The sequence below is a fragment of the Grus americana genome, chromosome 3 (assembly GCF_028858705.1).
Source record: "Grus americana isolate bGruAme1 chromosome 3, bGruAme1.mat, whole genome shotgun sequence".
NCBI lineage: Eukaryota > Metazoa > Chordata > Aves > Gruiformes > Gruidae > Grus > Grus americana.
Window position 1 is genome coordinate 29,752,630 of NC_072854.1, and position 25,477 is coordinate 29,778,106.

At 37.3% G+C, this 25,477-nt stretch overlaps 1 protein-coding gene across 1 annotated transcript in view; it reads right to left on the reverse strand.

The window, feature by feature from the left end:
- EYS (eyes shut homolog) overlaps positions 1-25,477 on the reverse strand; it is a 916,770-nt gene that overhangs the window by 361,962 nt on the left and 529,331 nt on the right. The window contains exon 32 of the mRNA XM_054819879.1: positions 24,591-24,843. Coding sequence (XP_054675854.1) covers positions 24,591-24,843 — 253 coding nt within the window. The remainder of the gene's footprint in view (positions 1-24,590; positions 24,844-25,477) is intronic.

The window sequence follows — 25,477 nt, forward strand, 5'->3', positions numbered from 1 at the left end:
TCCAAACATTTTTGGATTCAGTAAGACTTCAGGAACTAAGACAAGAGTTTTTGTTTTTTATTAAAAGGAACTTTCTAATAAATTTATAAGACAGTATTTTTAAACCATGAATTTATGCTTAGGTCATTCCAGGGACTTCAGCAATTAAGAAAATCTATACACTGCTACTCTTTGCTCTTTTTCCATTAAATTTAAGTGTTGGAACAGGAAGCAAGAGAAATAAGTTCAGCAGTGAGGGCTGTTATCTTGCCTATGAACAAAAAAGTTAATAATGCTTCTTGTCAGGATATTCTTCCTTTTCTTAAACAAACTAAAAGAGAAAACAGTTCAGAATTAACTGTATTTTGGTTATGTAGTGTATTTTTATAATCAGCTTCATAATCAGCATATAATCACATTTCTCTTTTCCTTCTGCTTCATACATTGACAGGAAAGAGACTAACTTTCTGGCATTGTGGTTAGTATACTCAGAAGAGCGGATTATAAAGTGGGGACATGAAAGATGAGAATGCCAAGTAAAGAAACCAAAAAAAACCCAAAAGAACTAGGCCATCCTAATTTGAGAGGTGAGTTCAAAAGAACCTAAAGAAAACTGTAACATCAATATCTGCAAGTATCTTGTATTGATTTAAGTGGAAAAAGCTGAATTTCCTGGTTTTATACCAAGGAAGATGGTGACATTTTCAATAGATGTTGCTAGCTGACAGGTGAATCACTATTCAGGGAGAAGCAAATAGGACTCTTGGACCAGCTAGACTAAAGATGTGTGTGTGTTTGATAACAATGCATCTACAGAAATTTGTTTCAAAGAATAACGCTAAAAATTCATCCATAATTCACAAACAACTCCTTCCCATCCCCAGGTTACAATATTCTTTTTAACTATTGTAACATATAAAATCTAATTTAAAGTCCAGCAAAGAACAAAGTTTAAGATGCTAATAATAAGTATTTTCTTGGTGGGCCTACACCTATGCACATACATTTTTTGGGTCTCTTTAGATTTTAAAATGGAAATCTTAGGACACCAAAAGTGAACGTGTGAAAAACCCTAATTACTACCCTGATCAATCATATCCCTCATTTTAGTCACCGCAAATTTTAGAACACATGGTAGTGTGACATACCGGTTTATTGCAGTGGTCTGTAAGAACAGAAGTTTTATTCAGTCGTAGACTCAGGTTGTGTAGTTGGAGTGTAATTGAAATGATGCTTCCAATGAACAAAAAAAAAATGTTACTCTAAAATAAAAGCCAATGTAATTGTATTAGTCAGATAGAAACCTTCCCGCCCTTCCTAAGAAAGTTAAAAATTGCACTTAAATTAATCAGTGGGGTATTTTTTTCTTTGGTTTTATTTTTAAATTTAGAAGTGTTCTTTACCTGCAAACCTAAAGTCTGTAAAGCTAACTTCAAGGAAAAAATCAAGGAACAGAAAGCAAAAGGGACAGGGAAAGTCCCACACTATTCAAAGGCAGTTTATTCTGAAAAGTGTCTCAATATAACTCACAGAATCATAGAATTGCTTAGGTGTGAAAAGACCTTTAAGATCATTGAGTCCAACCATTAACCTAGCACTGCCAAGTCCACCACTAAACCATGTCCCTAAGCACCACATCTACATGTCTTCTAAATCCCTCCAGGGATGGTGACTCAATCACTTCCCTGGGCAGCCTGTTCCAGTGACTGACAACCCGTTAGGTGAAGAAATTTTTTCTAATATCCAATCTAAACCTCCCCTGGCACAACTTGAGGCCATTTCCGCTGGTATTATCGCTTGTTACTTGGGAAAAGAGGCCAACACCCACCTGGCTACAGCCTCCTTTCAGGTAGTTGTAGAGAGTGATAAGGTCTCCCCTCAGCCTCCTTTTCTCCAGGTTAAACAATCCCAGTTTCCTCAGCTGCTCCTCACAGGACTTGTGCTCTAGTAACCCTTGACCAGCTTCGTTGACCTTCTCTGGACATGCTCCAGCACCTCAACGTCCTTCTTGTAGTGAGGGGCCCAAAACTGAACACAGTACTTGAGGTGCGGCCTCACCAGTGCTGAGTACAGGGGGACAATCACTTCCCTACTCCTGATGGCCACACTATTTCTGATACAAGCCAGGATGCTGCTGGCCTTCTTGGCTACCTGGGCACACTGCTGGCTCATGTTCAGCCAGCTATTGACAACACCCCCAGGTCCTTTTCCACCGGGCAGCTTTCCAGCCACTCTTCCCCAAGCCTGTAGCGTTGCATGGGGTTGTTGTGACAAGTGCAGGAGCCGGCACTGAGCCTTGTTGAACCTCATGCAGTTGGCCTCAGCCCATTGATCCAGCCTGTCCAGATCCCTCTGCAGAGCCTTCCTGCCCTCAAGCAGATGAACACCTCTGCACAACATGGTGTTATCTGCAAACTTACTGAGGGTGCACTCAATCCTTATGATCTGCTCCATAACCTTCCCTGGCACCAAGGTCAGACTGACAGGCCTAGAGTTTCCCTTGGTTTTCCCCATCCCATTTCAAAATTTCAATTTCACACTCTAGGAAATTCTGACTAAGATCTGAAGGAGGAGAAAAAATATTTGAGTTCTGAGTTTAACAATCTGCCACTTTCAAGCCCTTTAGAGGCATAACTGCAAAACTAAGGCAGCAGGGGAATGGCTGTACCCACCCATCACCTTTCTGTATTGATGAGCAGAACTGTACGCAGCCTGCCCACTGTTATACTAGCAGAAATCAATGTCTTTTACAGTCAGAGCAGAAATATAGTTTATTGCAAACTCTGAACTTAAAAACAGCATTTACATAACAGTCGTGCTACACTGAATGTAGATATAAAGTTAATACCTTTTCCGGAATGGAAAATATTAGTTCAGTTAGCAATTTGATTTATTTATTTATTTTTAACTTTGAATTACAGAGTTATGCATCTGAATGTAAAGGAATCAAGAACTGAACAGTAGCAGGGTGCATTAGAATATTTTTTTCCATGAAATACTGCATCGTTGTTCCCTTGAGCCTGCTGGGACTTTCAGTTCTGAAATAATTTCTCACCTCATCATCTGTCATCTCTTGGGAAAGAAAAGCACGTTCACCTACGAAACAAATAAAATTACCTCCCATTGCTCAGAAGGATGAATCATTTATTTGCTTCATTTCCAGGGATGCAATGCACCTGTGTAAGCAGTTGCTTACATCTCATAGGCCAATGCTGTATTATGCCCAGCAAATTACATTTCAAGAGATTACACTATGTATTAGGCAAATACTTCAGTATTTGAAGAATTGTTGTTGTTGTTCTTGCTACTTTTACCATTTTTTTCTCTAACACAAACCTGAATGAAATAGTTACCAGGAATAACCTAATCAAGTTTGTATCAAGCTTGCTTAATAAAGGTATTTAAAGTGTTTTGTAAGTGAAAGCTGCATATAGGAGCAACCTATGCTGCTACAAAACTGAGGTAATTTTTGAAGTAGGGCATTATCTAAAAGCAAAGATTTAGAAAGAAAGTATTCAGAAATTTTATGATGATCCTGTTGATTATGAGTGGGTACTTCACAATGTCATCAAGTTAATGCTTTATTAGTATAACTAGTTATTTCACTGCAGTAAGTGTTGGTATTGAAATGTTTTCATCTGAAATTAGTAAAGAGCAATGATTAACCACCCATTGCAAATGTAGCGGATTAAGCTTTAATAATTCAAAAATTTACAGAACAATGTTTATAATGCTGAAGTTCAGTGAAATGGGTGTTTTAACAGCTTTTTCAAATTGAGTCCAAGAACACCTGTATCATTTGTATGACCCACGCTTGCTTACCCTGCAAACAGGGCATGATACTTTCAGCAGTTACTATAGCAATAACTTAGTAATTAATAAGCAAAAAGGTGCTTCAGTAAAAATAATTTTAAATATCCTTATCTAAGTATATCCCACTGAAACCTCATCAGCTTTTTTGTTTTCTAATTTAAACAAATTGCTTTTAATAAAAGCAACTTTCAGTTACCCACTCTAAAGTCTTGAAAAAAGGTATGTATGTAAGACTGAAATATGATATACATAAAAAAATTATCTACATTTTAAGCAGATAAACTTATAGAGCCTACCAAGATTTCAAAATTGGTTTAATCAAACACATACAGCTAGGTGAGGCTTAGATTCTGCAAATCACATTACAGTAAAATCAAGTTCATGTCTGGAAGTATTACACCCACTAGTAAATGCTTGTAAGATTATACATAGAATTTGCTTTCTATGAAATGTATACATACACAAACCTGTGTATATAAGTATATATAATTTTTTAATCAGTCTTACCATAACATTGAGGAGTAAAAAGAGATCCTGTTCCTTTCAGATGAGAATTCTGCCAGTGAATTGGAAGTCATCTCTTACTGTAAGCTTTATGAGCTCATCTGAACATTGTTTATATCTAGTGTTATGGGTATGTTCCAGAGCAAAACGGGCTCAGAAAACCAAAACGAGACCTAACTATAAAATTTTAAAATTCCTCAAATTAATTAGTACAACAGCAGCCTTAGGTGGAAGCAACAATAAACTTTTTATGCTTACTACAAGGAAGAGTTCCAGGAAAGAATTGTCATTCTCAGAATATTATTTACCTATCAGATGGGAAGTGACAAGTTTACAAGAATATTGGAAATAATCACAAAATTTAAAATAAGTCCTGATTTTTGTACCTGTACTTTAGAGAAATATTTTAATCATCTATTAAATGGAAGCCACACTTGTGCACACACTTGTATCATTTACCTTCACCTCTGAGTCAGCAAATATTTTAGTGAAGTCTACTTGTTACAAGGGAACATAATTTCAAAAAGTGAAAGAGACTTGACTGCAAGATTATTTATAGTTGGGAAACAGCAGATCACAGTATGTATGTGTTTTTCACTATTTTCTGTGCCTTTACTGACTCCATTAATAATGCTGATAGAATAGTTTTAAGCTAGCAGTTACTGACATTAATTTAGAAATGTATATTACAATCCCTTTTTTTTTCAGATAGCTGCAAATATTTGATTTTTATTTCTGTAAGAAAATGTATCTTCATGTAAAAATAGTTATCCTTATTACAGCTTTCATATAGATAGGAGGTTCTAACAATCTTAACTTATGAAAACATGCAAAGGGAAGGAACAGTCACTGCACTGAAGGCAGAATATAACTAAAGCAAAGCAAGATTCAAGTCATATAGAATGCATCAATTCATATGTGTGTGCTTACCTAAAGATTATGTGGACATTGAAAGTGTTAGAACCTGGAAACTGAAAAGCTGCAGAGGAAGCAGAAGAGGAGAGGAAGAACAAGAAAGGATGAGAAAAATAATATTTGAATACACTATGAAAAACTTCCACTTTACCTTGAAAGGAAGTTAATCACTGCATAGACTTATTTGAGTACATTAGTGAGTATATTTTAAGAACAGTAGGAAGCAAATTTACATACTGAAGTAACATAGATGAATACAAGAAACTCAAACAGAAACATATCAAAAGACAGAGCTCCAAACAGATCTTCTGCTGCATCATATGAACTCAGTGCATCTACATTTTCCTTTGCCTGAGGAAGGCCAGTGGCCAAAATAAATTTTAATTTTCCTTTTCTATTTCTTGAAAAAGTATTTTTTCAAGTAAATCCAGTATCAGCAAGATGTGACATAATGACAACTTCTTATACTGAAGTGCTCCATTTATTCGCAATACAGGTACAACTCTCACCATATACTGTGATTGAAGGATTTGGGTGGTTTTGTTCCTGAACAAGAAGTTGGTGATTTTAATACATATAGCATGCTGTTAATGTGAATAACTCCTTGAGCTGAATCATAATGGACTTAATGCCACAGACATTAACACAAACAAAAATGTGAAGGATGAAATTTTAACCAAGCCATTCTTACATTCTTATTTATGTGAGCTACTGAGGTTCTTCACTTGGACTATTGACCACATAGGAGTGCAAATTCTGAGGCTTTGCCAAGTCCTTGTCATGACATAAGCTATTGTCTTTAAATGAAGAGAAGATAAATAACAGAGTTTAATAGTTCTTTGCTTGATCTTGAGACAGTCTATTCAATGTGGAAAAAAAATCCAGTGAGGCTACGCTAAAAAAAAATCTCACATAACTGAGGAATTTTGGATGAGTCAGTATTACAGAACTTGGCTCTATTTTTCAATCTTCAACAGGAAACTATCTTTCAACATGATGGCTCTCCCGTAGTCTTAAATAAAAACTATATGAATTAATAGTTCACCATTTTAGAGGTGGTCAGGATTATAACTCAGCACCATAGTATTACTGTCAGGCACTCTACTTCCTTTGTACATTTGAGGTTAAGGAAAAAGGAGGAATGAAAAAGGCAAAAGATTACTAGAAGAAAAAATGCCTCACACACTTTAGATAGAAGAGTTAACTTAAGAAATAGGTACAATAATATATATATCCACTTCAAAGCTTGATGTGGGGAAAAAAAAAAAATCCCATCACTTCCTCCCCCATACCTCTTTTTTATATAAACTAATGAAAGTATAAATATAGTAAATGCACCCCACTTCTAACCCTAATAATGAAGTTCTTAATTTCTCTTTTTTAATTTCAAAAGTCAAGATTTTGAATTCCAAAATACTACATTTAGCAAAAATACATGTCTCATGGCCTAAAAGAACCTGTGTTATAACCACATTCACAGAAATCAAGTCAGCACGTCATTTTCTATATTGAAGTGTTAAAAAAAAAATCTACACTGAGGTTTCAGCACTGAACTCTTAGTGTTTTATTAATATTTTATTATGTATCTAAATTCAGAAAAGATTACTAACTAGGCCAACTATTACTAACTAGGCTTGTATATTCATTCAATCATGGGAGTATAAAACTTTCAAAATATTCTCAGCTCTGTTAAGACAGCAATCCATTTGTTCACCCAGGTAACCTTGAGAAGTCTGCATAGGATGAACTGGATACATTAACTCACCCAGATCTCACTATTTTCGCTTGCCCTTAAGAACAACTTTTAGAACTTACAACTTCTAGTGGTTCTTTGTATTTGTAAGATCAAAATGCATGTGGTACAGCACCTTTAGCAGTCAAGAGAGCATACATCTCTCCAAAGTAATTCAAGTCAAAAAGAGAGTCACACTGATAAACTAAAAGGGATTCTATTTAGCCACAATCCATTCTTGGCAGTTTGTGATTTCTAAGTATATCTAAAGTATCTGATAATTCCTCTTTTCCCAGAGGCCAAGAGTTCTCTATTAGGCGACTATGTTCCTCACACTTCCTAGACATTTTGGAATCTTTAGAATAGCCTAAAAGAAAACTAAAATAATCATGGGAAAAATTATCTCCCTACACCCTTAGCCAATTCCCCCTGCCAAATCCACAATATGTTTTTTTGATAGAAGTCCATGGCAGAAATGTCATGGGATAAGTATTACCAAGGATTCCACATTCACATTCTTCCCTTCATGAGTTCATGTCTCTCCTTGCCACAGCTGGGGTTAGTGGGGACCCTGCCTCTCTGGCCAGTGTTTCCATTAAAGACATGCTAGTGAGAATTTTCCCTCCTTCCCGTAGGACATGAATCCTCAGACCCCTTATGGAGAGATGATGCAGTCTAGCCTGCACCTCACCTTCACTACACAGTTCAGTAGAACTGGAAACAGATTTCATCCTCCAGGCTTTGCTGAAAATTTGTTCTTACTGACACAGAGAGAGAACTTTGAAAGAATCAGAAATGAAAAGTCCTATAGCAAAACAACACTTGTTTTTCAAGGAAGGGAAGGGAAGGGAAGGGAAGGGAAGGGAAGGGAAGGGAAGGGAAGGGAAGGGAAGGGAAGGGAAGGGAAGGGAAGGGAAGGGAAGGGAAGGGAAGGGAAGGGAAGGGAAGGGAAGGGAAAAAGAGTCTTCCTAGTCTCAAGTCCTAACACTATAATTTCAGAAATTACTGTTACCCAGTTGTCTCGGCATGTTGGTAGAACTTAAGATTTGCCATATGCCCAGAAAAAAAAAAATCTGGATTTCCTTCTCTACAACCAGTAATTCTGTCTGTCTCTTATTTCAAATTTCACTTCCTTAGATTGCTTTTATGTTAAAGTATAAAAGCAATTAAATTCCTCTTACCAATGAAAGAACTATTATTTTCACTAATATTTACAAAGAAAAACATATTCAAAGTAATTCATTAAAAGTCTTCATTAAGTAAAATTCCATCCTTTCCAGAAATAGATGTGATATATGCACAATATTGGAGGCAAAGATATCTCGTACTTCTGTATCTGTACATAAAAAAAAAGAAAAAAAGGAAATAGGAAAATTCGTTATACTCTTCCATGTCCTGAAATTTTTAAGATGTGATATTTAAAACCAGATCCACAGAAGATTATTTAGATAATCACTGGTTTAAGTTTTCCTTTAAGATATTATTCTATCCCAGTTATTTCACTGAAATAAGTATTCTTAGTATAAATTAGATACGTTGTTAAATGTGCTGTTGCACTGCATACATTTTACACTCCCTTTTGCTTAATAGTTCTAAGACACCATTAAGAAGACTGAATAAAACTGTAACATGAATATTTGCATTCTTTTAGGAACATCCAGTAGTCTCCAACAATTAAAGGGAAATGTTATATGCTAGGATATTTGCCGATACTTGGTGAATTCTCCAAATTAGGATAAAAACATCAACATTTCAATGCTCAGACTGAAGACTAGGAAATCAAGAGAAACTGAGAATACTTGGTCCAAAAACTATGTAAAGATGCTCAACCATTTACAGACACACTGCTACCCATGGCAGAAGCATTAAGTTGGAAGAGGACTGGTGTTTTGTGTAAGGAAAATATTCTATTCTTTCGTTCCTACTTCTATCATGAAAGATGGGATAGACTTTTAACACATTTCTAAAGTGAGTATATTCAGTATGTTTTATCTCCTCCAAACTTTCCTGACTCATTTATTGTGATACTAAACAAATCCTGAACACTGAATAGTTCAAAACACAGTCATTCTCAAATTATTTTTTTTAGAGTTAATAGTACAGAAACTGCTTGTGATACACACAACTGAACTGCTTAGATGATTAAATGTTTTTGATACTTTACAATGCAGAGTTTTTTCAGTATTTGTAATATATGACAGTTTGCTACAATGCAAATCATGATGTAATAGGGATTAACAGCCTTGCACCTGCCCAGCTTGGAAGAAAAAAAAGAGCTTCTGCAGTAAATTATGCCAAGAGAGGGTAAACCACATCTTTTCCCCCACAATATAGAAAACACTGCACAAAAGCTGTACGTTAAAACCTTTAGTTGAGGAGCAGCTATTTCCAGCCAATAAGAAGGGTAAAACATTTTTAATCTGTTACATTCTTGACATATTCAGTTACGCAGAAAATGCATAGCTCCAACACCTCGTCAGCTATTGTATTCGTCGTCTTGTTGTAACAGGCATTCATCATCAACTTTTTAGTTTTACGCATATGAGCAGTGCTAGGAAGGAAGTATATGAAGGTATTTCCATCAGTCTCACCTCTGTGCCTGGCAAGATCATGGAGCAGATCCTCCTGGAAACTATGCTCAGGCACATGGAAAATAAGGAGGTGGTTGGTGACAGTCAACATGGGCTAATCATGCCTGACAAATTTGCTGGCCTTCTATGACGGGGTTACAGAGTTGGTGGATAAGGGAAGAGCGACAGACGTCATCTACCTGCACTTGTGCAAGGCATTTGACACTGTCCCACACGACATCCTCGTCTCTAAATTGGAGAGACATGGATTCAATGGATGGACCCCTCGGTGGATAAGGAATTGGCTGGATGGTCACACTCAAAGAGTTGTGGTCAACGGCTCAATGTCCAAGTGGACAACAGTGATGAGTGGCGTTCCTCAGGGGTTGGTATTGGGACTGGCATTGTTCAACATCTTTGTCAGTGACATGGACAGTGGGATCGAGTGCACCCTCAGCAAGTTTGCTGATGACACCAAGCTGTGTGGTGTGGTTGACATGCTGGAGGGAAGGGATGCCATCCAGAGGGACCTTGACAGGCTGGAGAGGTGGGCTCATGTGAACCTCATGAAGTCCAACAAGGCCAAGTGCAAGGTCATTCACATGTTTTGGAGCAATCCCAAGCACAACTACAGTCTGGGTGAAGAATGAATTGAGAGTAGCCCTGAGGAGAAGGACTTGCGGGTGTGGGTTGATGAGAAGCTCAACATGAGCCAGCAATGCACACTTACAGCCCAGAAAGCCAACTGTGTCCTGGGCTGCATCAAAAGAAGTGTGGCCAGCAGGTCAAGGGAGGTAATTCTGCCTCTCTACTCTGCTCTCCTGAGACCCCACTGTGTTCAGTACTGGGGGGGGGGCTACAAGAAAGCTGGAGAGGAACTGTTTACAAGGGCATGTAGTGACAGGACAAGGGGTAATGGCTTTAAACTAAAAGAGGGTAGATTTAGATTAGCTGTTAGGAAGAAGTTAGTTACTGTGAGGATGGTGAGACACTGGAACAGGCTGCTCAGAAAGATTGCAGATACCCCCTCCCTGGAAGCATTCAAGGCCAGGATGGATGGGGCTTTGGTGAACCTGGTCTAGTGGAGGGTGTCCCCCTGCCCATGGCAGGGGGGTCGGAACTAGATGATCCTTAAGATCCCTTCCGATCCAAACCATTCTATGATTCTATGATTTTATGATTTAAGTTACCTCTAACTTTTGCAGCAGAGCTGAGACAACAAATACTCGAGAGAATTTGCTCCAGCTCCACACTGTGTACTTACTAATAGGGAAAATTTGTTGCATCTTTCTTTTCAAGAAGAAATAAAAATAATAGTTATGTATGACAAATTGCTCAGCAGGCCAAGTCAAGCCATAGGACAGCTTACTGCTAATCAGGCATAATTATCTCAAGAGTATTGAGTAATCAGTTCACTCTTTGAGACAAAGTGACTCATGTGACATCAAAGGAAAAAATAGGATTGGTTTATGAAGTCATTTTATGTTTCCCATAACTTCACACAAAGATTTACTGGCTACTTGAAACAAGACAACCTCCCTGGTGAAAGGTCTGAGGTGCATAATCCACTCTTGCTCATACCTCTACAAGCCTGCTAAAATTACAAGGTATTGAAAGGTTAAAATAGTGACACATAGTAGGAGGACTACTACTTTACTTATGAGAAGGTATTGCCTCTTGTTTCCACCAATCTAAATATGCAGATTTTTAGGATTAATACATTGGCAGAAACTGAAGGGAATCTGGGAAAGTACAGGCACTCTAGTTTTCTTCAGGACCAATAACTTGTTATACCATTTCAGGTCTTATTCCTAAACATGTCATCCTGAATGCTCTCACATTCTTGATCAAGTTTCCTGCTTGATTTTTATCTCCTGTTACCTCACTATGCACCCACTTTTGCTTATCCTGTCCTGACCCTACAAAGTCCCCCACTCCTCTACCTCACATATTTCTTTCCTTTTCACCCTCCCCATCCTACAACTTCCTTCACTTGCAAACACATATCACAGCATTTTAGAAGATTTCTTTTCTTCTTTTACTTTCAAAAACACACTACCTCTTTACATCTGTACAGATATGACTGATTTGAGAACAAAACTGAGACTTTTAGATAATGTTTAGCCAACAGTTCCTTTATCTTTCTGTAATGTCCATGCAAGCAGAGATCACAATCAAAGGAAAAGAGTTTCTGAGATGCACCAAATCAAGAAAGAATTATTTTCCCTTAAATATTGATCATCTTTTCTCAGCAGGATGAAGTCTGAGAATTCACATTATTTAAACTTTATTATTATTTAAATACGAGTCAAGTTTGTGTAAAGTTACTCAGAAATATTATGGTTATTATTTGCAAAGGGAAATCATACATCATTCACCCATAATGGTTTTTTTTCCTCCGGTTTTAGTCGGGTGGTAGCTGTCCCACTTTGTATTCATTGTGCAATAGAATTTAATTGCAGATACCTTTGTTTGAACAATGTTTTTCAACTACATGACTAGAGACCTTGCACAGGAATCCAATAGTGCATCCCACCTATTATACTCCTCTCCAGATCCCAGTAACTATTATCAGAACTTGTCTCTGCTGGTGAGCAGTTACTTGCTGGAGGGAATCATACATTAATCTCTTTACTTCCTCAACTAAGCTGAAGGAACAGTTGAAGTGGCAGTGTTTACACTTCCTGAATGCTGCTAAATCATCCCTAAGGATTACTTAACTCCAGGGCATGTAAAAGTGTCTTTGAAGAGCAATCTGTGCATTTGGGATGCACCTCATATGATACCAAACAATAGTTTTTCCAAATAAATAACAAGAGAAAATCTTAGTAGGAGTTCTCATGACTTGAAAACCTATGTTATTTTAAACTACAGAAGTTGATCATTAGGGTTTATTTTGAACATATTCAACATATGGGTTTAAGAGCAAAGCCTAAGTAAATTCAGTAATTGCATTAACTGGTCTAAAATGTAAATGCAAAATGTCAGCTGCATGGCATTCCTCATATCTTTCATTTGCTGTCCTTCAAAGAAAATTAAATCTAATCTTTTTAGGCTCCTCAGAACCTGCAGCACAAATGACATTTTAAGATACCAGAACAGTACTCTTGGCTATGCTGATGAATGTTAGCACGAATGCTATATAGTTCAGCTGGTGCAAAAATCTACAAATTAAAGCAATGTATACACAACCTTAACATAGAATGCTGATATTATTTAACAAAAGCAGAAACCACCTCTTTTGAGCTACTGTGAAAACAATAGCTTCCCTTACCCAGAAATACTTGTTCTATTCCACTTTTTTTTTTTTTTTTTAAAAAATCATACGGAAGTTAACTACGCCTGTAGAAAGTTCCTTAGAGCCCTGTCTTTCAAAGACAGAAGATGCTATTGGTGATCTATCAGTCCCAGGAGTAGATGCTGCTCATAGCCTCTATTGGCTTTGAAACTCCAAATGACAGGAGCTACTGACTGTTATAAATATGGTTCTCAAGATGGCTTCTATACACCTGACACCCAAAATCTGCTATCATTGGCATGCATACCAAGAGTTTTATTCCCAATATCACGATTCTTTCTGCTGTAAACTAGCATAGTCCTGGGAATATCAGGCAAAATGAATTTCTGTGCAGATGGACAATATAAAGTCTAGAAAATGTTTAAATATTACAGGAACTCTTTTGATGATTAGAAAGCAGAACAAAGTTGTCAACTCAAAAGGGAAATTTAACCCATCATAGGTAAGAATCTGGCACCTTCAACTATCATCTTTTTTGCTAGAACGAAAATATCCTATCTAAATTACCAAAATTATTTTTAAAAGCTAAACCTAATTACATGTTTGGGAAATATACAGTTATCACTAAAGAGTTTATTTTGTCATTTGTATGAAGTATTTCTTATTGCTGTGAAACACAATCATCAGTAAAAAGGCTTTCACTATAGATATATCCTTGTATGCGATCTCCTTGAAAAGTCTGCTTGGTAATTTATATGGAAAGAAGCTAGTCAGTATACGCTACTGTCAGATAATACAGAATACTACAAATTAATTTCTCATGGCAGTTTTTAAAATGGTTAGCAAAAATATTACCTGAAGTCATTATGATTCTGTTACATTTTTTGCGTTTTATATTTTTATGTTTTTTATATCTACTGATAACATAGAAAATACAAAGTGAAAAAAATCAAGGTAAAATATTTCTGAAATGAAAATGAGGTGACCTAATTTAACAGACCAGCTTAATTGATCGTAGTTTCATTTGACTGAGAGTGCATAATAAAATAAATGAAAAGTGAAGGATTTCTACTTAGTCAGGAACATTAAATTATTAAAGTAGTAGACTTTCTTTAACCTCACTTTCTATGAAGACTGAAATGTCCCATCACCTGATCAAAAACACTTCTATGCTCTTCAGGTACAGTGTAAATATTTTTAATATTATGTATGTTGCTATACTAAGAGGCCTACTGGATATTGCATACATACATTAGGGTGGACTTAAACCTTAGAGTCTGTGATTTGTCATTGATTCACTTGTTTAAACTTTTTGTATATTTTGACATATAAACCACTATTTCACACTTCATCAATCCCATTTTCTCATAAATGAGCCATGGATGCTATAATATTTGGACTTTTCACGTATTAGATTGTGATTTTTTTTGCAGATAAGTAAAAATGATTCCTTTTATTCCTTCTGAAATTTCTCTTCCAGATTTCATTGTAATAAGAGTACACCTGAGATATCATTTTTCCTCCACTATCACTATTTTACTTACATCAAAAGAGATTAATATAAAAAACTGATTGAAATTTAGCCACATATTGTCTCAAATTTTCTGATCATTCTGCATTGTTATGACACAGTAGATGGCAGATTTGAAAGTATGATGTTAACAAATGTTGATAGGCTTTTTAAATATATCTATACAATGTTTAAACAGAAAAGAAACATCGTTTACTACACAGATATATCACTTTAGTGAGATGCATACTAAGGATTATTGACCTGAGAGCTAAAAATTTGATGAAGGGAAGTTAAAACTCAGTATTTTCAAAATGGCCAAAATACTTTTCAGTGTAACTGAACTAAGAACTGTTCGTATTGGTAGTACGGAACGTATCTGTCTCAATCAGGAGTACAGAATGTGTATGTGTGTGGACATTTCTCAGTGTGTTTGTGAGTGTATTTTATAAACTTCATAGACAACAGGGTGTGTATACACAATATATGTAATTTACATATGTAGATTTTTACATGTCTATATATTAATGTACTCATTCTCATTCTTCTATAGAAACTTAGAAATTAATGAATTATATGTAATTTTTTAAAGAAAGGTTAATTTTCATTTGGTTACCTTTTTCTTGTTATGACACTCATGTACACAGAATTGCCACAGATTTTCCTATATGTCTTGCTTGCCTAGAAGTCTGAATATAAAGAACTCAGAGTAAAAAAACGCACTTCAAAGTTACAGGTTATCAAAATGCTTTTGCTTGCAGGGCATCAGTTTGCCCCTAAATAAAAGCAGAAGCAGGCCAGACTTGCATTAACACTTCTGTGAGTTCTTTATCAGATCACTGGTGAGAATGACTGTTTGTGAAAGAGGTCTGGAAAGTTACCAGGTTCAAGCTTCTAGCAGTTACAGATGTAGTGCAAATATTGGATCATAGTTCAATGCATCCAGTTTGCATGAAATTCCATGCTAACCTACATAGGTAGCATTTTAACTATGTTTAAAGTATTTCCTTCCCTGATATAGCAGATATAACAAGACACATTTAAAATCGGCATATGATTACAGCTATTGAGAACAGGGAAACTAAAATGGGCTGAATAATAATGGTATGTCTGGCAGAAATGATAAAAGACAAAGCTTAAAGGATTCATGAGAATGATGGCAGATCTAGTGAATATAACAGACACAAATCAATATGATAAAACAGAATTAGAAGGCAAAGGTGTCATGTAAGTTCAACACTTTTCAGAAACCTCAGCATACACTTTTTCATATAATTGAATAGAACTTGATGAAGGAGAAGGATGGAAAACCATTACATTATTATGCAAAACGATGTGTAAAAACAATTAAAGGTCTGAATTTTCCTTTCTCCTAGGAGTCTTTAATTAATAACAACTGAATGTGAGCAAGTGAGAAATCAAAATTTGAAATTTGGCAAAGCAAGATTTTAAACTTAATAATACTGCATACAAGGAGCTTTGCAGTATGTGCCAATTTGGCTGCTATTAATCATATTTTCAGATCCCATTTCATATGTTAGGCAGTCTTAAGGGAAATAATGATACATACTGAACACAAACAGTTTAAGCAGTGGGAGCAGATGACACAATAGAGGGATGAAAATTCACTTCAGTAAAGTATTTGTTTAATGTGTGTTATTCTCCATAAATAATAGAAATAAAGTCAGTTAACGGCTGTGTAGTAGCTCTATTTTTCTGAGATGTGTTGTTAAAACAGCTAATATGTAGTTCTACTGATTTTGGTCTCCCAGATGTCTTTGAGAGCTCCACCATCCACATGAACAGAATAGTCAGCCCAATATTCTATTCCTTTGCCAAATAAAAAAGTACAAAGAAGCAGAACACTATATATGGAGGAAAGGAGAAGAGTTTACATCCAATCCCAGAATAGATGTCTAAAGCAGGTGGTGCCATTTCTCTTCTTTTACTACAGAGTAATATAGCTTACATGGATTAACTAATGGCTAGCTACATGTAGGATGAATCCCACTCTTGGTAACTATCTAGATACTGGCATGGAGGTAAATACTAGGAGTCTTTTTAAACTATGCCTGTAAGACAATCCTCTCCCGACAATTATAGGGTATCACAGAATCACAGAACAACTGAGGTTGGAAGAGACGTGCAGATCATCTAATCCAACCTCACCTGTTCATAACAGGGTGCTCAGGACATTGTCCAGTTCAGTTCTGATTTTATCCAAGGACAGGAACTCCTCAATATCCCTGTGCAACCTGTTCCAATGCTTGACTGCCCTGACAGTGTAAAAAGAAAAAAAGGAAAGAAAAAAAAATGTTAATAATTTCCTGCATTTCAGTTTGTGTCAATTGCCACTTGTCCTGTCAGTAGGTATCACTGGGAAGTCTCTGGCTTCACATCTATAAGGTCCCTCTGATAAGGTAAGATAACCTCCTGAGCCTTCTGTTCCTAAGGCTAAGAAATCCCAACTCCCTCAGACTCTCCTTATATGTGAGATGCTACAATCCCTTCATCACCTTCATGGACTTTTCCTGGTCTCACTCGAGTAAGTCCATGTCTCTCCTGTAGAGGGCCAGAAGTGGACACAAGACTCCAGATCTGGTCTCACCTGTGCTTTACAAAGGGGTAGAATCAGTTCTCTTGATCTGGTCTCAGATCTTGCCTGGCAAGATTATGGAGCAGACCCTCCTGGAGCCTATGCTCAGGCACATGGAAAATAAGGAGGTGATTGGTGACAGCCAACACGGCTTCACTAAGGGCAAATCGTGCCTGACAAATTTGGTGGCCTTCTATAATGGGGCTACAGCATTGGTTGATAAGGGAAGGGCAACTGACGTCATCTACCTGGACTTGTGCAAGGCATTTGACACTGTCCCGCATGACATCCTTGTCTCTAAATTGGAGAGACATGGATTCAATGGATGGACCCCTCGGTGGATAAGGAATTGGCTGGATGGTCGCACTCAAAGAGTTGTGGTCAACGACTCAATGTCCAAGTGGAGAACAGTGACAAGTGGTGTTCCTCAGGGGTTGGTACTGGGACAGGCACTGTTCAACATCTTTGTCAGTGACATGGACAGTGGGATCGAGTGCACCCTCAGCAAGTTTGCTGATGACACCAAGCTGTGTGGTGTGGTTGACATGCTGGAGGGAAGGGATGCCATCCAGAGGGACCTGGACAGGCTGGAGAGGTGGGCTCATGTGAACCTCATGAAGTCCAACAAGGCCAAGTGCAAGGTCATTCACATGTTTTGGAGCAATCCCAAGCACAACTACAGGCTGGGCGAGGAATGGATTGAAAGCAGCCCTGAGGAGAAGGACTTGGGGGTATTGATTGATGAGAAGCTCAACATGAGCCAGCAGTGTGTGCCTGCAGCCCAGAAAGCCAAGCGTGTCCTGGGCTGCATCAAAAGAGGTGTGACCAGCAGGTCGAGGGAGGTGATCCTGCCCCTCTACTCCGCTCTTGTGAGACCCCACCTGGAGTACTGCGTCCAGCTCTGGGGGCCCCAGTACAGGAGAGACATCGAGCTGTTGGAGCGAGTCCAGAGGAGGGCCACGAAGCTGATCAGAGGGCTGGAGCACCTCTCCTGTGAGGACAGGCTGAGAGAGTTGGGATTGTTCAGCCTGGAGAAAAGGCAGCTCCGGGGAGAACTAATTGCAGCCTTCCAGTACCTGAAGGGGGCCTACAGGAAAGCTGGAGAGGGACTGTTTATGAGGGAGTGTAGTGACAGGACAAGGGGTAATGGGTTTAAGCTGAAGGAGGGTCGATTTAGATTAGATGTTAGAAAGAAATTCTTTACTGTTAGAGTGGTGAGGCACAGGAACAGGTTGCCCAGAGAGGTTGTGGAGGCCCCATCCCTGGAAGTGTTTAAGACCAGGTTGGATGGGGCTTTGGGCAACGTGGTCTAGTGGAGGGTGTCCCTGCCCATGGCAGGGGGTTTGGAACTAGATGATCTTTGAGGTCCCTTCCAACCCTAATCATTCTATGATTCTATGATTCTATGATAACTTTCCCTAATGTAGCCCAGGATGCTGTTTGACTGAACATGACCCTTTGAGCCTAGCAGTTCAGCCCGTTTTCAGCCCATCTTACTGTCCTTTCATCTAGTTCATACAGCGCCAGCTTGTCTGTGAAGATGTTATGACAGAAAGTGTTGAAAACCTCGCTAAAGTCAAGATAGAAAACATCCACTGCTCTCGCCTCATCAACCAGACTAGTGATCTCATCACAGAGGGCTATCACGCTGGTAAAGCACTGTTTCCCCTTCATAGCTCCATGCCAACTATTCCTAATCACCCTGTTGTTCCTCCTTCCTGTGCTGTTGCTGCATCAGCTTCCCAGGAACTGAGGTGAGGCTGACTGGCCTGTAGTTCCCTGGATCTTCCTTCTTGCCCCTCCTGAAGACAGGAGTGACATATGGTTTCTCCTAGTCACCATAACCCTCTCCTGATCACCACAACCTTTCGAAGACTATCAGGAGTTCAGCCACCTCCCTCAGTTGTGGAAGCATCATTGTATTAGGTCCAAGAGAACTGTGCATGCCCATTTTTATTTAATGTTCCCTCACCTCATCCTCTTCAAGGATGAGTCTTCCTTGCTCCACAATCTTTCACTGGTCTCAGGAATTCCCAAAAGCCAGTCTTATCTGTAAAGAATGAGCCAAAGAAGGTACCGAGTACCCTGAACTTTTCTATGATGTCCTTTGTCATTAGATTCCCTGCCTCATTCAGCAGAGGGCCTGCATTTTCCCTAGTCTTACTTTTGCTGCTGGATAGCCAGTAAGGAAGCCACTAAGATAGAAGTGGTCTGTAAATGTGCAGACCAAATTTCCTCAAATAGTCCTGTATTTTTACAAATGGGCTTATTTTTCAAGTTGGTAGTAGAATACGTTTGAGCTCCATATTCAAGATCAAATGAACAAATCATTACATGTCTTCATAGATTGAATCAATGGTATGGTAGTTGAAATGCATACCTGGAGACCGGACCAAAGAATATACTTTTCTTCCAAACAGATCCTATCTCTCATAGCCCTTTTCTAGAGGCCCCTGTTACTTTAAACTCTCTTAGAACTTGCTGTAATGTATGAAGTCATTGTCAGACGAGAATAACAATACTAAAACACATGAAAAGTATGTAATACCCATCTTCTCCAGAGTGCAAGTTATCAATGGTGGATCATCAGCATTTTTTTCCCAAGTTTTAGTAATATGGGTTATTAATAAATACACTAAGTCTAGTAAGCACAGAAGTGTACAACAGGTTTAACAGCCTGACACATTTCTTCTACTACAGATACCCCAGTGTATTAGGGATCTTACTCATCCAAGCATATTTCTTATCTGGCTTTATAGTAGTCCTATTTCTTCCACTGAACAAGGCACATATTTGCTTATGCAGCAACACAATAGCAAATATTACTTTTGGGGATGCATTGTTCTTACCCATCTATTCTTTCCATTACCAAAAAAAAAAAAAAAAAAAAATCCAGCTATGGAAAATAAGATATTGAAAGGTATTGCTTTTTAGGTCTCTTTCTGTGTACCTCATAACTTATGTATGTTCATGTATTTTGAACATGTGGATACTGGAATCACGGCAGCATTACCCGTTTCCTTTAACTCCCAAGCAATGTTCCACTCAAGAAATGAGCTCTAAAGCCCTTTTCTGCTTTCTAAGGCAGTGTCTTTAGGAGGACGGACTAAGAGATAAATCTCTCTGATGCTTTTACAGGAAAGGTAAAAGTAAAGTATGTCAACTCTATTCTTCTTGGTATATTTGGGCCTCCCACTTTCAAAGAGGAAGCATAGTGGTCAACTAAACTGTGGTATGCAATACTATGATCTTGTTGACTTTTAGGTGTCTTGATATTGTATAAGCTAATAAGCAGGATTATTATGGACCCCAAAGAGTTCACCTGGTGCCAAACAAATCACAGGCATTCGAAGAAACCCTTAGAAAGTGTATGGCATAATCCATGCAAATATACTTCACACTGAGGGTGTCAAAGAACGAGAAAAAAATAACCAAACAACAGATTAAGAGAGTTTGTTAAAACCTAAACCATGGTTTTCTTTGTTAGTTCTGAGGCGACCTTTTTAAGCTAGTAGTTATGCACTAGATATGGAGCTTGAGGTTTATTTCCATGTTGATTCATATCTTGATCCGATGGGAATCCACAGTGGTATGCTCAGACAACTTGACCTCATGAGTGCAGGCACAGTATCAGGAGGCACTTCTGGCAGAAAGAATTTGATCTGTCTACTTATGCATGCATACTGAGAATGAAATCTACATGGACAAGCATGCTCTGGAAAATAACTGTTATTCCATACAAAAAAATTTTTTTAAATTGTCTGTTGGCACCTCTTTATACATATCTTACATAGTCTAGAATTTTTTTTAAACTTTCTATGTGATTTAAATTGATGAAATAAACCCATTTTTTTTCTACATAAACCCCTAAACAAAGAGTGAAAAGCAATAAAAGCAAAAAACCTCTCCTTGACTTGATGAGTATTAATTTTGTAGAAAGTATTTTTATAAGAGTACAGTATAAAAAGTAGTCCAAACCAATCAATGTTCCCTGATATTTAATTCCAGGATTCATAGTTTTTTGTGTGTTTTTTTAATTCCCTGGCTTTATTTCTGAAAGAGTTGTGATGTTCTTACAAAAGTACTGTTTTCAAAAAATGTAGCCATTGTTTGTCTCATTTTGGAATGAGAAGTATTAATTATATATAAAAATGATTCTCTCAAGAAATAAAAATCTATACTTATTTTAGATTCCAAAATGTTAATAATCATACCATACACTCATATACTGTCACCACAGAGACACCTCCTGAATTTATATGCAAGTAGGATGAGAGCCGAAATCCTGAAAACTTTACGGTAGTGAAGTGAAACTGTTGGGCTGCTGATTGCCTGCCAGCATTATAGCAGCCTCCAACCTGCCTCTATATTGATCTAGCAGCCTACGTGGCAGAACATGAAAAGTAACCATCTGTGTCAGGTACAGCAGCAGGTGCTGCATCCAGTGAACAGGCTGCTGCCTGATTACAATAAATCTCTTTCAAGAACCTGGCAACCTTGACAGACACTTTTATCTTTGTGTAAAAACACCCCACCACCTCAAAAAAAAGTTGTTTGAATAGAAATGAGAAACTCAACAGATAACAGCAGCTGATAAAGGCCAGAAACTGAATCCACTGCAGATATACTGTGAAGTCTAGGTAAGACAGTGTTTAGATTCATGAGGAGTTCCTTATCATGCACAGCAGCGGGGTCTGCTCATATCATATGTTTCAGTACAATATTGCTAACATTCTTGTAAGGCAGAACTTAGAGTAACAGGTATGTAAAGATAAATGCTTTGTCACTAACATTTTACAAATTTCTGTTTGCACAGAGGCTTGTGCAGATAAAACCAAGTAAGGTAACTCATCGCTAGAAGATTCAAATAATGACAGCTTTTCAGGGTATCCATCAGTAAGTCTATACCTGAAGTTTTTGTAGAAGATATAAATCAAGAACACTTGACCAGGTTGTTTTCGAAAATATTTTGAGTCTCACCTGCATTTATCAGTAGATGTGTTTTGAACTCAGAACTACTATTTACTATGTGGGTTAAAAGTAGCTCTTGAAATACACTACTCAGCTGAACATTTAAGAAAGTACCCTGACTTAATGAAGGATAGATCTCCATAAATGGATCATGCAGTTTTTATCCAGTAGTTGTTGAATTTCCTTGTTGTCAGCTGCTCAACAGTTGTTAATAATTTTCTCAAGTCTATATTTATTTCTTTAAAGGATGTAAGTGATGAAAATTATGATTATAGGTGGTCTTTGAAGGAAAAATAGTCAGACAATACGAATCAAAACATGGAAAATGAGTATCTGATTCTTGTGAAGGAAAAGGCAGAACAGCCAGTTCTATCAGTCAGAGATGTGTGTGTATTTCCTGTGGTGGGATGCAAGGATGACAGTTCTGTGAACTCCACTGATTATGTTATTTTGCTAGACGAAGAAAATAAATACCCAGAAGTAATAGCAGTAGCTCCCATTAGTGTGTACCAGCTGGTTAATATCACTGAGTTCATCCAAAACATCTCATAAAAGGGGACTGTTTGCTGTGCAGAAGTTGGTCTGAGAACTCATCAGTTTTATTCCAGTCATAAAACATGTTGCACATATTTGGCTTAACTCACTTAAAGAATCAGCAGACTGTGATTTGATGTTTGTGAGTCTCTGGCTGATGGATGAAGCAGTAATAACCAAATATTCACTAGGAAGAGATGTTTGCATTTGAATTTCATGACTAACTAACAAACCAAGGAAAAATATATGGTTTTAAATACATATCTTAGTAGAGGAATGAGAAATTATTGAAGGACTTTGTAATCTCCACTGCACTTCTGCTGCTGAAAAGACACCTGACAATTCTTCAGGACCCTTCTGAGGCAACCTAGAGAGAACTGAAGCTGCACTTGTACAATCATTTGTAAACTGTAATCCACAGGAGAGTAATGACTCACTATTTAATTCTATTTCAGCCCCTGGTATGTTACTAATTACTGAACTCATGTCTGTGGCAGATAAAGCAACAGTCTGGTGCTGCTCTAATGATGCAACTTGTATAGGGAAAACAGAAAGTGTCATTAAGGAACTAGTAATAAACAAGATTGTATCATAATTATGCTGAGGAAGAGGTACTGACCTTAAATCTATGGAAATATCTGTAACCACATATGGTACAGGTGTGATATTAGACTTTATTTTTACTAAGACCTGAACAGTAGAACTAAGAAAGTGTGAAGAGAGAACATCTGTTGAGGTTGCTAACCTGAATACCATTGAAGACTCTCCAGTGGCAATTAGTCCTCCTAGTCCATAGCTCAGTTTAGCCAAACTAGTGGTCAGAAGTATCCCACAGTCTTTTTTCAGACCTTTAAGGATAAAAATGTAGAAAAAAACCCCAAACACCAAAAAACCCCCAAAACACCCTACCATAAGAGAAACAAAAAAATGAACAACTTTGGCCCTGGACTGAGTCTGCAGCAAATTACATGGCCATCAAAATTTCATTCAGTCTTACCAAAGTATTATATAGCAGACAAATACAAAACTGTAAATCATATTCTTAATAAAGGTGTGGAAGTGGTTTTAGTGACCTCAAGAACTGAGTAAATGCAAACCTTCCTATTATTCATATTCTCTACTAGGGTCACCATCAGAACAAGTGGCACTGCTTAGAACAGAACTATTAAATTATCTAAATCAAACTGCTACTGCGTATTGATATAAAATGAATTAATCACAAATCTTATGATTGCGAACATCAGCAAACTAGCTGACATGATATTTTGGAAGATATACAGATGTAACCACATTTACTAACTGCATTTCATTCAGTGTCATTACTTACATCAAGAAGGAATATTACCTATTAAGAATGCAACAAAAGCTTAGGTATATCCCCAAAAGACTAGTCTGTACAGCAATCAAATGTTCAGTAAAACTCATTTACCAAATTAAAAAACCAGGACTCCTGGCTTATTTCTTATGGAAGTAATTCCTTTGATAGAGTACATAAGCAAAAAACTCTGAAACTAACTGTAAAGAGGATGCCTTATTCGTATGCTATCTGTACAATACCTAGCTTTAGGGAAATGAACAGGCCACAATGGAGGTACGATCTTCAAAACAAAATGTTGCACCGCTGTTAGTGTTGACTTTTCTTCAAATATTTTTAAAACCACAAAATAGGAAATTTTTTAGCTTCCCAAAAACATCATTATAAACAGTTAGAATAGCAGAGATGTTGAGGATTGTTCCAGATATTTTTTGTGAAAAAACATCTAGGTGCACAGAAAAGGAAGCACTCGGAAAAGCTGTGAACTAGGAAAGGAAAACCATAGTCCCCACGGAGTAAGGCACATTATCTTTCTGCTACCAACTAGCCAAGGAAGAAGGGAAGACCGGCAGCAGGGTCAGAGCGAGCTGAACACAATATGAGGCATATGAAATTGTATACTCTAGCAAAGCAAACTGGAAACCAAGCTAAGAGAAAGTGCAGTTTTCCTTACTGAATGTATAAGATGCTGGGAAAAATTATTTTGAGAGAAAAGAGTAATTTTCTAGTTACATTTAAGTGCAATTAAGAAAGGATGATGGATTAAATAGAAAGAATAGAAAGTAGTACAGGTAGCAGAAAACAATATTCTTAAGAAAAAAATGAATACTTTTTTAATAATCTTACAATTTAAAAAGCACCAACAAGGAAATAAGTTTGATATATGCATTACTCAGAAGCTTTTTCTACTTACCTTGGGACACCTCTCCTGTATGAAAATCAGGAGACGCATGTTTAGACCAAAGTTCCATAGACACAGCTAGGGCTGACGGAAGGTCATTGTCTGAAATCTCAGCAGGAAACACTTCAGCCACTTCGGTGACAGTTTTCTTGCTTTGGGGGATAGTAGGCAAACAGGTGATATTGTTTATTCCATCAACACAAAGAAACCCACTGGAGCAGGACTGTATAAGGCAATCATTGTAATTAAGCTCACAGCTTCGTCCCTGAAAGAGAATTTTAAAAAAGCTATTTTTGAAGGCAATTTGCATTTCATAGTCACGTTAGTTCAAAATATTGTTGTCTTTTGATTCTAAAATATTGTTTATTTATATTAAGCTGTCCACACTTTTGAAAGTAAATCTAATAATGTAGAAAATATTGCTTAACTAATTTAATACTATAGTTGTGTATTTTAAATTTTAACTAAATGGTATTTTGACTCTGACACAGTATTACAAATTATCAATAAAAATAATTTCCTCACAGATTTGTAATTGCAAAGTATCAAAGATGGTATTGTCACCAGTAATAAGAAGTGATTAAAATAATCATTTTCAGTTAGCATGTAGTTATACGGAAAACTTTGTACAGAGGACTTAGCTCTCTGAAAACCTACAGTTTGTTCTGATTGCCAAGTTAATGCTCTTTCTTTTTGTACACTGTAGCTCAGTATTTGTTCCCTGTTGCTACCAAATCTTCACACAGCACCTTGGTAATACATTAAGTTCACAGATAAGTCTTAGAAAAGAAAAAATGTAGTGTCAGTCTCAAATTGGGCTTGGCACTCACTTTTAATTTTTTATCAAGACTAACAATTCATGGGAAGCCTGAAATATCCTTCCTAGTAATAAATTTAAA